The 16,765-nt window shown below is 36.7% G+C and overlaps 1 protein-coding gene across 2 annotated transcripts in view; it reads left to right on the top strand.

The window, feature by feature from the left end:
- NETO2 (neuropilin and tolloid like 2) overlaps positions 1–16,765 on the top strand; it is a gene marked incomplete at both ends in the record, with an annotated part of 73,171 nt that overhangs the window by 5,451 nt on the left and 50,955 nt on the right. The window contains 5 exons of one of the 2 annotated variants that reach the window (XM_082606758.1): positions 5,715–5,771; positions 8,559–8,699; positions 9,361–9,609; positions 14,472–14,516; positions 14,600–14,727. In XM_082606758.1, the coding sequence (XP_082462884.1) occupies positions 5,715–5,771; positions 8,559–8,699; positions 9,361–9,609; positions 14,472–14,516; positions 14,600–14,727 (620 nt within the window). The remainder of the gene's footprint in view (positions 1–5,714; positions 5,772–8,558; positions 8,700–9,360; positions 9,610–14,471; positions 14,517–14,599; positions 14,728–16,765) is intronic. The other variant, XM_082606759.1, reaches the window with a different exon arrangement.

The following is a 16,765-nucleotide window of genomic DNA, read 5'->3' on the forward strand; positions in this document are numbered from 1 at the left end:
ACCATACAGAGATAGAGAGCTAGTGAATAGTTACAGAAGTGAAAAGTATGAATGCTAATAAAATTAATCTTGGGAGAGTTCCTAGAAAAAGCAGGTTTTTAACAGTGTGAACGTTATTTTGTAGAAGCAGCGGGAGGTCCGTGGCAAGTGCAGATGTTCAGAAACAAGAGGTATTTGTAGGGACATTATGAGAATACACACACATATACATACATGTATGTAGTAGAGCATTCACCAACATTTCCAAAATCAACTCAGCAACTCCTTGTGCCCACCCTCTGCCCCGCCCCATCCATCTTGGCCCACACTTGCTCCTACTGTCACCAAAGGAGAAAACAGGCAACTTCTATTTCTTTCAGTGTACTGTCACTCTCCTGTTGGCAGTGGTCTTCAGAGTGTTGTGCCAGGGCCAACAGCTTCAGCATCACTAGGGAATTTGTTAAAATGCAAGTTTTCAAGCCCCACCCCAGACCTACTGGATCAAAATCTCTGGAAGCAACCCCCCGCTCCAAGTCTGTTTTAATAAGCCCTCCAGATGAACATGATGCACACTAAAGTTTGAGAACTACTGTCCCAATGATTCATTTCTCAAATCTGGAAGAACTGCTGAGTAGGATTTGTACATTTTTAAGCCTTGATATATATTACCAGATTAACCTCCCAAAAGCTGTGCCAGTTTACAATCCAGTGGCAGAATAAGTCAGTTTCCTATATCCTGACCAACACTAGAATCTACATTTTTTTTAATATTAGTAAGGCAGAATTTCTGCATTTTTTGGGCACATTTTCCTGGTGGCATAATCTTTTATCCCATCTGTTTGTAGTTTTTATTTATGTTCCTGTCTTTTGTAAATGAAGGTGTTCTCCCAAAAGTATAAATATAATTCATCTTTTTTTCAATCTGCTATTTATTTTCCTACTTATTGATAGCTTGAAGTAGGGACCTACTTTTTTTTTCTAAATAATTAACAAGTTATCCCAGAACCATTTATTAAAACTGTCTTCTCACCAAGTGTTTCAAATATCACATATATTTTAATAAATTCTGGGATATGTATGTCTGTTTCTGAGCTTTTTCTTATCTAAAGGCCCCTTGAGAATAAGGACCATGTCTTCTTGGTTCATTGTAGTTCCAGGGACTGACTCACTGCCTGAAATACAGTGGATGCTAGTAATGTTTGTTGACAGATCATCTATTTCTTCCTCTACCGTGGCTATATTTTATAATTACTGTAGCTTTATAGTAAGTATATTATTTTTATGTATTTTAGTCTTTTATTTTTATATTTTCCTTGGCCAATATAAAAAAGTATTTAAGATGACCATCAGAAGCATTTTAAGTACCAAAAAAACACACAAAGATTTTTATTAAAACATCATTAAATATTGTATGACTTACTGGGAAATGTTACTTCTACATTGTTTTATTATCCAAAACATATTACTTCTCCATTGTATTAAATTTATTTACTTAGTTTGTTTAATTTATTTTGGTCTTACTCTCTTCCTTTAATAGGTGTAATCATTTTCCAAGTAATTCTCTTGGGACTTCTAGGTTTTAAAATAACATTGTCTGTAAATAATAATTCTGTCTCCTTTCCAGTATTTATTGCATTGGCCAGAGTTTCCACTATTAAGTAACACTGGAAAGAATAAATCTGACCTTGATTTTTAGTTGATTGGAAAGTACAGCCTTAAACTGGAAGGTCTGGGGACAGGATTGCGGTAGAGAACTCTGATAACAGTGATTCAGGGTTAAAAGGAGTAGCTTGGAGGATTTGTATTTAATACCTTGAATAGCACCTGCTTTATCATTTAAGCCTTCATTTTTAAGTCAGATCTGTACACTGGTTATTAAACTACACTACATTAAACTCCGGAACCAGAGGTGAGGTCCTAAGTGGTAGACAGTACCTTTTTCAAGCATCAGATCACAAGCAGTTCTCTGCATAACCAAACTCTGTGGTTGTGGAGTTTAGAATTTTTATTTTGGCGTGGATTTCTGCCTTAAAGAATTAGTGCCTTCCTGGGTACATTGTCTTTGAATTCAAATTGTGAGGTATTTCTGGATTTGAGAAATTATTGACCCTTTTGGTAAGAGAAAGAAGGGAACAAGTGGCACATAGATTGGGATTAAGGACAGAACAGAGCACGACAGCACTGCTTCATGTGCTAGATAATTCCAATGTTTGGCATCAGTAGAGTTTGTTTTACTGTCTCAGCCTGATTATAGCAAGCAACTTACAAAGATCCTGTTATACAACTAAGCGAAAACTGTTTCTTATGATACCGAATTTAGAATGATTAACAGTCACCACTATACCACCACATTTATCACTAAATATTTCTGTCCCTAATTGTGCAAATTTGCCTTATTTATATATCATTTTTTAAATTCAGTGGCAACAGTTCATTTGGTTGATAAGAGTTGTGAATAGCTTTTTTAAACATTTGGCAGGGGGAAATTGTGAGCAACACCCTAAATAAAGTAGAAAAGATTAATAGGGTTATTTGGTCTTGTTATTTTATTTTTAATGTGATTTTTCTACCTCAGTTGTATATTCTGTGAAAATTCCATAAATCAAAGTGTTTTACAAAGCCAAATTTTTATTAGTCATTATGGAGAATAATTTTCTAGGCACAATTCATCTTTTTACCATAGTTTTACTGTTGCCCTCCTGGTTTCAGTTTGTTGATTTCTTACTTTCCCTTTCTGCCTGGTTTTGTATTACTTGCTTAAATACTGTGAATTATAAATATAAAAACTGGTAAATTGTTATGCCTGTGAATCAGGAGGAAAGGTATAATCACAAAATTTTGACCAGTTCTGTATCATCTGGCTGGGATAATATGCCTTGGGGAATAGTGTCCTCTATCAAGAAACATTGGTATAGATGGTTGTTATATTTGCTGAATTGTCAGATATCTAACATTACCCGAGTTTTTTTGTTTTGTTTTGTTTTTGCGGTACGCGGGCCTCTCACTGTTGTGGCCTCTCCCGTTGCAGAGCACAGGCTCCGGACGCGCAGGCTCAGCGGCCATTGCTCACGGGCCTAGCCACTCCGCGGCATGTGGGATCTTCCCGGACCGGGGCACGAACCCGTGTCCCCTGCATCAGCAGGCAGACTCTCAACTACTGCGCCACCAGGGGAGCCCTTTTTTTTTTGGCTGTGCCTCGTGGCTTGCAGAATCTTAGTTCCCCAACCAGGGATTGAACCCAGGCCCTTGGCAGTGAAAGCACAGAGTCCTAACCATTGGACTGCCAGGGAATTCCCTAGTTTTTCTTTTTTTTTTTTTAATGTATTTTATTTATTTTTATTTTTGGCTGTGTTTGGTCTTCATTGCTGCGGGTGGGCTTTCTCTAGTTGTGATGGACGGGGGCTACTCTTTGTTGTGGTGCACGGGCTTCTCATTGCCGTGGCTTCTCTTGTTGCGGAGCATGGGCTCTAGGCGTGCGGGCTTCAGTAGTTGTGGCTCGCAGGCTCTAGAGCGCAGGCTCAGTAGTTGTGGCACACGGGCTTAGTTGCTCCACGTCATGTGGGATCTTCCTGGACCAGGGCTCAAACCCGTGTCCCCTGTACTGGCAGGTGGATTCCCAACCACTGCGCCACCAGAGAAATCCCTAGTTTTTCTTTTTGATCAGAAATCTTCTGGGGTTTTTTTGTTTTTTAAAAACGGTTCAAAATCCATTCCTCTAACTCTGATCCAATGCCAAGATGTTAAGAGTTTGAAGGAAGGATTGTTCCTACATAGCATGAGATCTTTAACACTGCTAGCAACCAAAGAAAGGGAGGAGAAATTAAAGTTGTTGAGAGAAGACAGAGGAAACAAAGGTCAACAAGGATACAGGAAACCAAAGATGAAGATGTATGATTATATTATAAGATGTAAACAGCGTAAGATGACAAAAACTCTTTGTCCGTTGGTGACTTTGGGTAGTAGATGCTGGGTACATGCTGCTGAGTGAACAATGGCTTGACCGTCTAAACTTAACTAGCAGTCTCTTCATTGCCTCCATCTCCCTCACCCCTAGACCTCCTTTAAGTCACCAACTGCAGTTGACTCTGTATCTGAATCACGTTATAAATATCTCCTCCTTCCCATTTGCACTACCACTGCTCTGCCTCAAGACCATGTCAGCTTTGCTTCCTAAATGACCTCTCTTTTTAAAACTTTAGACTCCACACAGTCATCAAGATTAGTGGTCTGAAACACAGATGTGATCATGTCACTCTCTAGTTTAAAAACTCGCAGTGATTTCTCCTTGTAGTCAGAGGTCCAAACTCTTTAGCGTGGTATTCAAGGCTTTTTACAGTCGGATCTCATCCTACTATTTCTAACCTGATGTACCACTTTCCCCTCCACATGCTAACTGTACTATCGTACTCAGAATTTCACTAACATCGCCTAGAGATAAGTGCTCATGGCTCCATGTTTTTCTCTGAGCTGTTTCTTTCTCCCTCTCCTGGGTAGAAGTTCTATCCAGTGCCACTAGAATATACCTTTTTTTTCTAAAGCTTTCCTCTATTCCTCTTAACCCCCAGCTGAATGAGTGGTTCCCTTTTCTGCTTCAATTGTGCTTTCTGTTATGACCCCTGTTAAACTCCTTTCACCTTGTATTGTAGATTGTCTTTGACAGTAGGTTGACTCCTTAAGGACGGCAGTTTGTCCTAAAATCTATCATTTGTTTAGCAGAATGCCTGGCACGTATAAAGGGCTTTGTGCAACGTGCATCACGTCACTTAATATTCGCAACAACCTTGTGATGTTGGTGTTATTAGCACAACGTCCCCGTTTTACAAATAAGTAAACTGAGCTGAAAAGGCCTCACAGCTGGTACAGAGCAAAACTTGAACCCCAACCTGGATCCACCCAACTCCTGAAGTCCATCCTCTTTTAACTGTTTTGCTGTATTTCTCCCCTGCCTCAATCTGTGTATCCTCAGTGCCTGGTATCCACTAGGTACTCTGTATGTGCTTGCTGACCGAATGAATAATAAAAACTCCAGTTTGCACAGGAGGCTGATAGTGTGGTTTCCATTGAAAAGGAGAGTAAAAGATATCAGTGCATCATTCTTAAAACTAACATGTTATCTTCAAAACACAAGCATATACAAAACAATATATTGTTCATTGGGTATCAGAAATGTTAAACTTGTGGGCGGGGGGTGGGGAGAAGCTCCATTTTCTAAATAATGCTAGCTTTCGTAATGCAGGACACAGCGTTGTACCGCACAGCTATAGAGTGTCTTAAATCGATTTCTAGAAAACCGCTGCCCCCTTACTTCTGTCTTTATTATGCGTGTTCTCACAAGTCAAATAATCTAATTGAACTTTTACTGGCATAATACATCGCAGAGCTAGCCATTATGCATGGAAAGTCTTTGAGGAGACAGAGTAAAAGAAATACAGGATAATTGGGGTCAGCTCAGTCTGTTGTTTAAACAAAAGTATGTGTTTTTTAATCCATCGTAAGTTGAAAATGTACTATTAGTGTTTGTATAAATGAGTATAATATCAATTACATTTTTTCTTGGGTTGTCTTAAGTGTCAAATGGTAACTCAACATAACATTTAACACTTAAAAATCTTGAGAGTGAATGTTAGTAAGAAATAGGGAGTTTTAGTTCATCCTTTTTTGTCACCTGATTTTTCTTATAAACTTGGTAAAATCTAGTTCAACTTTTTAACTTCTCTTCTCTTTTATTTCTCTAGTGTTGTTAATAACAATACTTGTAGTGGAAGGGATTGCTGTGGCCCAAAAGACCCAAGGTAAAGACCGTACAGTGCTAATTTACTGCATGTTCAGGACAGTGGGATGGCTTATTTGGAAGGATTTCAACTTCTGAGTACTATTTCCATAATCCCTCTGGGGCGTTCCAGTGACCTAAGGCTTTCTATCAACCTGTCAGCCTCAGTTCGGCTAGGTTCAGCTGCAGTTAACTAGAGTAAATTGTTAACATAAAGTCTCGCACAGATAAATTTTAAAAATTGGCATAACTAGTGACTCCTAGAACACTATGGATTATGTCCAGAAATCAAATGAGATTCATGCTTTATCACTAAGCAAAAATAAAAATCCCTTTTTCCAGTGTAGACAAATGAAACGTTTCCATCAATAGCTTATTCAAAGCCCTGGGGACCTGTTCTAATTGTCCTTGTTTATGAAAGAGGATTAGCTAGTGTGAGTTTTGAGCCAGATATTCATGTCAGAGTTTAGTACATTTCCTAAATAACCTGACTTATTTTTATTTTCATCAAAGTTATACATACACATGATGAAAGTCAAAGCATTTTAAAAAGTTAATTAGGAAAAATCAGTACCCCAGCCTACCTTACCCCATTTCTCCATGGAGATAGCCACTCTTTTGGTATTTTCCTGCATATTTCTAAATAACATACTATACAGCTCTCCTTGGTTATTTCAGTTTCGGGTAGTAGAAAATACTTTTCCCACCATGCAGGATGAGAATTGAGCTGTTTCATGCACCTCCTCTTCACCACCTACCACATACAAGTGTTCTTTTAACTTTGCACCACAGCAGCCACATCAGTATTGTTATAATTCTGGTTACATCTCTTCAGGGTTTATGTCAAGTCACCCACTGGGCTTTTTCAATAAGAAAATTTTGTCTTTGGGTGTAGGAAATTTTTCTTTCCCTTTTTTCTTGTTTAATTTTTAAAATTCCCTTTTCTCCATTTTCCTCTCTTCTGTCTTCAAGGAACTCTTATTATTAAGTTACTTTTTAAAAAAATCTTTTCTGTTTTCCATTTCTCTTTTAACTGTTTTCTTCTCAGTAGTCTACACTGAGACTTCCTCAACTTTATCTGCTAAACCAAGAATTGGAAAACTTTTTTCTGTAAAGGGCCAGATAGTAATCATTTAAGGTTTTGAAGGCCTTTGTAGTCGAAGGAGCACCTATTCAGATCTGCAGTTGCAGGGTGAAAACAGCCATAGACAGTACAGTACTCACATGAATGGGCATGGATATATTCCAGTGAACTTGATTTACAGTAACAGGCAGCAGGCCAGATTTGGTCCAGGGCCATAGTTTATGGACCTCTGCTCCAAACTTGATTTTTTTTCATTTCTTCTATTTTTAAAAACTTTCATTTGTTTTCTAAATATTCTGTTTTTTAGAGTATGCCTTGTTCTTGTCTTATCGATATACATTTGACCCTTGAACAGTGCAGGGGTGGGCGGTGTTGATCCCCACATAGTCAAAACCTGCCTCTGTATTTGCGGTTCCGCATCCTCACATTCAGCTGACTGCAGACCAAGTAGTGAGCGCACCCACGCGGTTCAATCCCATGTTGTTCAAGGGTCAACTGTACTCTTGTTCTCTGAGGAGATTAAATGATCGTTTTGTTTAGTGTTTTTTTTTTTAATATTCTATAATCTTTGTATCCTCAGAGTTGCTTTTTTGTTTGTTTTTAATCTGTTTTTCTTATTAGGGGCTTTCCTCAAATGTCTGGTGCTCCTTGAATGCCTTTCATAGTTATGAGAGGGGCATGCAGATCTGCTCATTATTAGCTGTCTGCAGGTGTAGACAGGGCTTCTTTACTGCCACCCTCCCTGGTGAGTGACCAAGTCCACATCCTTGAGTCTTTTTCTATGGGCTCATTAGATTCCCCAAAAAAGATTAAGATTCCATTTCCTGCTTAGAGCCTCTACGTCTGATCAAGAGGCCTTTGGGAAGTCGAGTGGGGGAAGAGACGGGAGGTGTGGTTCAGCATGTTAACATTCACCTCATCTCCCTGTTTTCAGGTTGGTATTTTTACCCTCAGCTGTGCCTGGTGTCCCCTGGTCCAGCAACCCTGTTGTACCTTCTCCAAAGAAATAGTCTTATTTTTTGATATGGTGATAGAGCAGCAGCTACCTAGATTTGTGGAGTAGGGGAGGGTATTAGAAATCAAATTGATTCCAAAGAGACTTTTAACCAAGCCTCATGTTTTTAAAAAGCCCAACTTCACCACCTCCTCGCCCACTGCCAGAGATACCTAGTGCTGCCAGTTGTTATTATTGCATCCACCTCTTTGTACTTATGAGCTTACGCCCTTAAAAAACGTGTTTACTGTCGCTTAAGTGGACTTCGAAAAAGGAGCAGAGCTAAATGCATGTGTTCAATCTGCAACCTTTAACTCAAATCAAACCCCTTGGTAATCTTTGAATCTTATTTGACTTTGCGTTAAACTAAATACAGAGGTACCACACCAGAGGTAAATTCCTGGGGTCCTTTTATTTTTATGTCAGAATTGAATTTTATAGAGTTTTACTGATTTATCAGATTCTCCCACATGGTTTTGCCCTTGTAAATAAAATCTACGCATTTTATTTCCCTGTTCTTATACATGGCAAACTTGTCCTCTAGAGCAAATGCTTCTCGCCAGCACAGCATACCATCTTCACCTTCATTTCACTTCTGCTATATTCAATTTGTTATGCTGAGTTTGTCAGTGGTTCTTAAAAATTATATATATGTGTGTGTAACAGAGTGGGCAGTTGTTTGGGGAAGTTGTGGGGGGAACTATAAGTGATGTTTTACATGTTTCCCTAAGATGGACAAAATGTTGGAATCAAGCACATTCCTGCAACCCAGTGTGGCATTTGGGTTCGAACCAGCAATGGAGGTCATTTTGCTTCACCAAATTATCCTGACTCATATCCACCAAACAAGGAATGTATCTACATTTTGGAAGGTATTTGACCAATTTCTGTCTTTCATTGGATGAATTTTTACTTATTGTAAAACTAAATATATTGGTTAAATGCCCTGGTTAAACCAGTTTGAACAAAATTTAAATATGTATTTTAATTAAACTGTAGTCATTATAAATATTTCTTAATACTGACATTAAAAAAATAATCGTTGAAATTTTATAGGAATTTTGGATCTCCTAAAATATAATTTAACTAGATGCATCAGTATATATGAGAAGCTTCTCTGATAAGAAACCTAAGCTTACTGGTATCTCTTATTAGGCTTTCTGCAAATTTATGTCCATAGTTAAATTATATGTTTCTTTCATTTCTTCTGTTTTTCTATGCATCATGGTACATTGTGTCTCATGAACTAAGCATTAGCTTCTCAACTCTAATTTTAATCAACTAAGTACATTCAATTTAATAAATAACATATGCCAAAGGGAAAGATTACTATCATTCTACGGAATAGCATTATTATTATATTATTAATATACAATGTAACATTTATCATGAATTTTATATATAACGGTTCTCATTATGATCCTCATCTATGAAACAGTAACAGAGCAGTTGTTGTGCTTTTCTCACTTGTGTCAGGCCATTTTTACTTTTTCTTGTTTGCGTTGCCCTAATTTGCTTACTCTTATTTTCTAGCTGCTCCACGTCAAAGAATAGAGTTGACCTTTGATGAACATTATTATATAGAACCATCATTTGAATGTCGGTTTGATCACTTGGAAGTTCGAGATGGGCCGTTTGGTTTCTCTCCACTTGTAGATCGTTACTGTGGTGTGAAAAGCCCTCCATTAATTAGATCAACAGGGAGATTCATGTGGATTAAGTTCAGTTCTGATGAAGAACTTGAAGGACTGGGATTTCGAGCAAAATATTCGTTTATTCCAGGTAAAGAAGTTATTGTTTCAGTGGCTAGGTCTCACTCTGGTTTTAGAATCTTAAGGCTAGAAAAGAGATAATTCAGTCAAGATAATCAAATCAAGGCTTTAAAGAAGTTAGCAAGGTCAAAGGGAAATCAGTCCATGAATAAATAAAATAAAAACTTAACAAAAAATTAGAAATGAAACTATGTCACTTGAATTTTGAAGCATATCATAGATGGTATCACATTATTTCTTAGATTTCTGTATGTTTTATAGCATATATCAAATGCCGAAGACATCACAATAAATACATTTAAAAAGTAATTCAACAAATAGTCTTATTTTCATGATCTATACCAAAAATTATTTTGGCAGGTTTTGTCCATTGGAATGACTCAATTACTCATTTGAATAAACAGTCTCTAGAAAATACTGAGCAATAGAAAGAATAGCGCTCTGCACTTGGAGGCAAAAGATCTGGTTGTGAATCCTTTCTCTGCCACCTACTAACTATAAAATTTACTATTAAGCACAGAGCTGTGCCTAAGAGTTGCTGTTGCTAAGATGGGAATGTCTTCCTGAGGGCACCATAACTAATTCCCAGAAACTTGGCAGCTGAAGACAACAGTAGTTTATTTTCTCAGAGTTCTGGAGGCCAGAATCCAGCAGGGTCATGTTCCCTGTGGAAACTCCAGGAGAGAATCCATTCCTAGCCTCTTCCAGCTTCTTGTGTCTGCCCCAGCATTCCTGGACGTGTGGCCTCATCACTCCAATCTCTGCCTCCATCTTCATATCCCCTGTCTTCTCAGAATCCTTAGCTTAATCACATCCTTTGCCTTAAAATGTAATATTCACTTTTTTTAACCTTATAAGGTAGTATTCATAGGTTATGATGATTAGGATGTGTAAATATATTTGGGTGGTGGGAGAGCAAACCCACCTATCAGCATACTCTATCTTACCTACCACACGGTTATGTGGGAACACTTTATAGTCCTCAAAGCCTGTCTACTGTAAAGATATGCATATCCCTAATGTGGCAGCACAAAGATACACTAGTTATTGCTCCTGTCTTCCAAGAGTTTACAAACTTAATAAGATGAAAAAGTAACTTAATGTAACAATTATATAATTATAAAATTGTATAATCTTTTTGCTTTTATTTTTGTAAAGATTATATAATTATATAATCTTTTGCTTTTATTTATGTTTTCATGCAAGAAATTTGCTAACTTAAAAAAATTAAATCATATTCAAATGAAAATATCTATAACCTTATCACCCTATAAATAAAAAACCAGTATTAACAATATGGTGTGTATTCCTTCAGATGTTTTTCTGTATCTGTTTATTTTGTTTATTTTGTATAATAGAGATCATGCTATTCTTTCAGCTAGATTACCAGCTTTTTTGCCTGAACAATGTAGTCAACTTTTTTTCCCTGTTAGTAAATGTGTTAATGGTATTTTTAAGTGTCACTTTAGTATTTATGTTCTCAATGTCAAAACGATAACATTTTCAAAAAGTAAAATTTATTCTTTTTTTTTTTTAGAGCAGTTTTTAGGCTCGCAGCAAAACTGAGCAGAAAGTACAGAGTTACCATATACCTTCTAACCACCCCCACACACACACAGCTACCTCCAAAACCTAAAATGAACCTCCTGCACCAGGGGTACATTTGTTACACCTGATGAACCCACATTGACACATCATCACCAAAGTCCACATTTTACATTAGGGTTCACTGTTTTTTTTTCAGCCATCCGTATACATATATCCCCTCCTTTTTGGATTTCCTTCGCATTTGGGTCACCACAGAGCATTGAGTAGAGTTCCCTGTACTATACAGCAGGCTCTCATTAGTTATCTATTTTACACATAGTATCAATAATGTATATATGTCAATCCCCATCTCCCAGTTCATCCCACCACCCTCCCCCCCCCCTTGGTATCCATACCTCTGTTCTCTAGGGTTCACTCTTAGTGTCGTACATTCTATGGGTTTGGACAGATGTATAGTGACATATGTCTGCCATTACAGTATTATACAGAGTATTCCCACTGCTTTAAAAATCCTGTGGGCTCCACCTATTCATCCCTCCCACCCCAACCCCTGACAACCACTGATCTTTTTACTGTCACCATAGTTTTGCCCTTTCCAGAACGTCATACAGTTGGAATCATACAGTATGTAGGCTTTTCAGATTGGCTTCTTTCACTTAGTAATATTTACTTAATGTTCCCCCATGTTTTTTCATGGCTTGGTAGCTTGTTTCTTTTTAGTGCAGAATAATATTTCATTGTATGGATGTACTACAGTTTGTTTATCCATTCTGTTGAAGGATATCTTGGCTGCTTCCAGGTTTTAGCAACCACAGATAAACCTGCTGTAGACATCCATATGCAGGTATTTGTGTGGACAAGTTTTTAACTCATTTGGCTAAGTACCATGGAGTGCAATTGCTGGATCATATTAAAATTTGTCTTTAGTTTTTACTTAAATGGATTGTGGTGGTGGTGGCACAACATTGTGAATGTACTTAATGCCACTGAATTGTACACTTAAAAATGAGTAAAAGAATAAATATTATGTTATATGTTTTACTACAGTAAAAATAAATTTAAAAAATTACAAACAAGTGTCTAAAAAAAGCTTAATTTGAAAATTCAGATAGAAGACATATATATCAACCCACCAGAATGAAAAAATTGCTAGTCTAAAAGATCTCAGAATTTTTAATTAGCCTGTTTAAACCTATTTTAATTCACAGTTTATTGTATGTAACGGGTTGCTCCATTCTTGTTAAAATTGTTTTTTTGTTGTTGTTGTTGTTGTTTTGGCCACGCCATGTGGCATGCGGGATCTTCCCAACCGGGGATCGAACCTGTGTCCCCTGCAGTGGAAGTGCAGAATCTTAACCACTGACTTTCTGCATGGTTATCAAAGTACATGTTGAAAAAAAGTAAGAGGAAAAATTTTAGCTTAATCTAGCATACATCACAGAGACTGTTCTTTTTTAACTTAATAATCTAAACCTAACCTCCCTAAATAAAAGGGAGTGATGACACTTCAGCAATTTTGCAGAGAAATGTCAAAGAGAAATCTAAATTTAAACAGCATTAGAGTAGAAAGTCACAGCAACTATCTGGCAGGTGAATCAGAATTTCTTCACATATAGGAAAGAATTCTAGGACATTGTCATTATTGCACTAAAATTTCCAGAATTATCCCAGTTACTTCCAGGATGTAGCAATCCATTAAGAGCCTCTGCCTCAACAAATATCACCAGTAGCTGAGAGAATTTCATTTATTTAGAAGATACTAATTTCTCATCATCGTTAGTAAGTTTCATCCATATTTACAAATCCCTAGACAAAATTTACTTTATATGACTTTAAGTAACTAGACAGCCATGATTTAGCTATTTATGAATTGTCTATTTATTTTGACATTGTTTTTTTTTCTTTTAGTGGTAAAATTATGGTATCGTCACCCACACTATAAAGGCAAGAAAGAGAAAGAAAAATGTTACAGTAAGAAAAACTGTCTAGAGAATTAGAATCTAGTCCTGACGTTGCCATTATATGGTCTAAAAAAGTCGTAATCTCTGATTATTTCCTCATCTATAAAACAGAATAGTACATGATCTTCTTGATGTTATTGTCATTAGCATAATATTAAACATAAGGTCTGTAGAAACTCTGAAGTGCTATAAAATGCAAATATAAGGTAATATAGTCTAGAAATCCTTAGCATTTTATTATAATTTATATTTTAACCATAAGCCATATGAAGTTGCTCTCATGATACATAAAACTAATAGAAGAAAAAGAACTACATTTCTTCAAAGAATCTTTACATATAAAGTTGCCTGGCTTTGCTTTTTAATATTTTTAAAAGCATTATTCAAATGATTAAGATGTTTGTTTTTTCTTTCAGGCAGTCTAAACTTATTTGCAAAAATCTGACTCTATATAGGACTTTGTAATGTCTTTTGATCCTAAAGTGTCAATTCAGTTAATTGATTTAGTTCATAAAAATCAAATACCTGGCCAATTTAATTAAATCAGTTATTTTGATATAAACTATTGGTTGTCAGTTTTCTATGAACTATTTCATAGGGCAGAATATCCTATATATCATCTAGTCATCTCTCTTTTTCCTGCCATTGTGAAAAAAACAACTTGCTGCTACTGTGGTGGGATAAATTATATGTAACATAAAATTCACTATCTTAAACCTTTTAAGTGTACAAGTCAGTGGCATTAAGTACACTTACAATGTTGTGCAACCATCACACTGTGCATTTCCAGAACTTTTTTGTCATCCCAAGCTGAAACTCTGTCCCCATTAAACACTTAACTCCCTATCCCTCCCTCCCTACAGCCCTGTGAATGTCTCTGAATTCGACTAATCTAGGCACCTCAATAAAGGGAATCATATAGTGTCCTTAACTGTCTGGCTTATTTTACTTAGCATAATGTTTCCACACACATCCATGTTGTAGCGTGTGTCAGAATTTTATTCCTTTTTAAGGTTGGGTAATATTCCATTGTATTATTTATACTACATTTTGTTTACTCATTCATCCATCAGTGGACTAGCTACTGCAGTTGACATAGAGTTGTGAGTTTTCAGATAGCATAAGTAAGTTTTTAGTTCGTAATTGGATCAAAAGTATAAACGTTATTATTTTTAAAATATCGATCCTATAAGTGAGCACCTCAATATGCTCATAAATAACCAGTGGTCTGTAGTTTACACAAATGAAAGCTTTCTCTTGCTTTGTTATTAAGTATAACATTAGACATAACGTAAGACATTAAGCCTTAAAGTAGCTCTAAACTACCTCAATGCCAATGACTTTCTTCTTTTCTCTGTTACAGATCCAGACTTTACTTACCTAGGAGGTATTTTAAATCCCATCCCAGGTTTAGTATATTACCTCTTTTTCCTCATGGCATCTTTGATCAGTCTTATTTTCCTTTGAACATCATTCATCTGTTCTTTCTAGATTGCCAGTTTGAGCTGTCAGGAGCTGACGGAATAATACGTTCTAGTCAGGTAGAACAAGAGGACAAAACAAAACCTGGCCAAGCAGTTGATTGCATCTGGACGATTAAAGCTACTCCAAAAGCTAAGGTAGTATTAAGTATGCAGTCACTTCTAAGAAGAACATAATAAGATGTGATTTGTATAATGTATTATTTTGGTTCATGCAGATACTTGTTATTTAAACTGACATTACAACTTTTTAAAAATTTTATTTCAGTCACATTATTGAACACCTAGCATCTCAGCATTGTTGTAGTTAAATAAACTACAACATAAACTTCAGGAATGTCACACATACATTAATATTCTTATTTTAAGATTCTTAAAATCTGTGTGTTCCTAATTGGAGAGTATAGGTCTTGATCAGTGTGATCATCGATTCATAAACACCACTATGAGGAGGTAAAATAGGCCATAGACGTTGAAGTATCTTGTCAGAGGTCTCAGAGTTGGTTATAACAGTGTCAAAACCAAAACACAAATGTATCATCTTAGTTGTGTGTTCTTACCATGCTGTCCTCTGCTAATCATGTAGAGTTTTTATTGGAAAGTACCACAGGGAAGGATGTTTTTAAATAACTCTGACAGGTTGAGACTGGTTGCTAACTACTTCTGCTTTTTGCTTTTAATTTGTACTTCTAGGAATAGTAACAGTTAAAATTATATTTATTGTTTATATGTGTAAACAGAAAAGAAAGAGGGTAGGAGAATTTAAAGAATTAGGAAAATCAAATTTAAAGTTGCTGGTAATATGATGGATGAGATAACCTGAAAACCTACCTATTACAAAACACTTAGAAATATTGGATAAAATATAACAGATATCCTTTTAAAACCATAGATAAGCTCCAGAAAAGATAATTCTTATGAACTAGAAATGAAAGAGCTATAAATCAGAGCAGTAAACTGAAAACTGAAATTGATGGTAAAATGCCCCTTGCTGATTTCAGTAACCTATGACTACTCAAGGGTAGATATTGCAGGAGCTTGGCCTCACCCACACTGAGACAAATAAAAGGCCTACGGTTCATGTGGCCTTATAGAGGACTGCCACATAAAGCTGGAACCCTCAAAGGGAGATGACTGCCATGAAATGGTAGATCAGAAAAACTCTTCCACTAGTGCAAATTGGTAAAAAAGAAGCTTATCCTGGGCTCAGTCTTAAGATGTGGGTGAGGCTGAGGTCTCCCCTGACCGTTTATACCTATATCTTTATTACAGTTTGGGATGTGAATTTACATTCCATGCTCAGCCCAGGAACCACTTAGCCCCAAAATGAACAAAATGGTCCTGGGCTTATTAAACCTTTTGAGGCACCTGAAAAGATAAATACAAAATAACCATGTAGGCTACAGGATTGCTATAGCTAAAACACTGCTGAAGTAAGCTTACAACCCAAAATTAGAAAACATAGGTGAACAACCCGCCATGAGTGAGTTAACAGGCATAACAACAAGAAGTTTCTTAGATCCCCAAGAACTGAAGTGTCTTAAATATCCTACAAGTAGTAATCAAAAGAATGAGAAAGAAAAATACCAAGTATGCTTTAAAAATAACCAAATGGAACTTACTCAAGTAAAAATTATAGTGTTGAAAGACAGATTTGAGAAAATTACCCAGAAAGTAGCTTGAGGATGGGAGACAGTGGCAATTTATTAAGAAACTTGGAAGAAATTACAATAGAATAATGTTTTCAAAGTGCTTAGGAAAAAAAATTAACTGGCAATCTAAAATTTGAAAATTCCATGTCCAACTAATCTGTCTTTCAAGAATGAGGGCAAGGGTTCAAAATGGCGGAGTAGAAGGACGTGCTCTCACTCCCTCTTGTGAGAGCACCAGAATCACAACTAACTGCTGAACACTCATCGACAGGAAGACACTGGAACTCACCAAAAAAGATACCCCACATCCAAAGACAAAGGAGAAACTGCGCTGAGATGATAGGAGGGGTATAATCACAATAAAATCAAATCCCATAACTGCTGGGTGGGTGACTCAGAAACTGGAGAACACTTACACCACAGAAGTCCACCCACTGGAGTGAAGGTTCTGAGCCCCAGGTCAGGCTTCCCAACCTGGGGGTCCGGCAACGGGAGGAGGAATTCCTAGAGAATCAGACTTTGAA

Source organism: Mesoplodon mirus (genome assembly GCF_964341445.2).
Source record: "Mesoplodon mirus genome assembly, chromosome: 19".
In the NCBI taxonomy this organism is placed as follows: Eukaryota; Metazoa; Chordata; class Mammalia; order Artiodactyla; family Ziphiidae; genus Mesoplodon; species Mesoplodon mirus.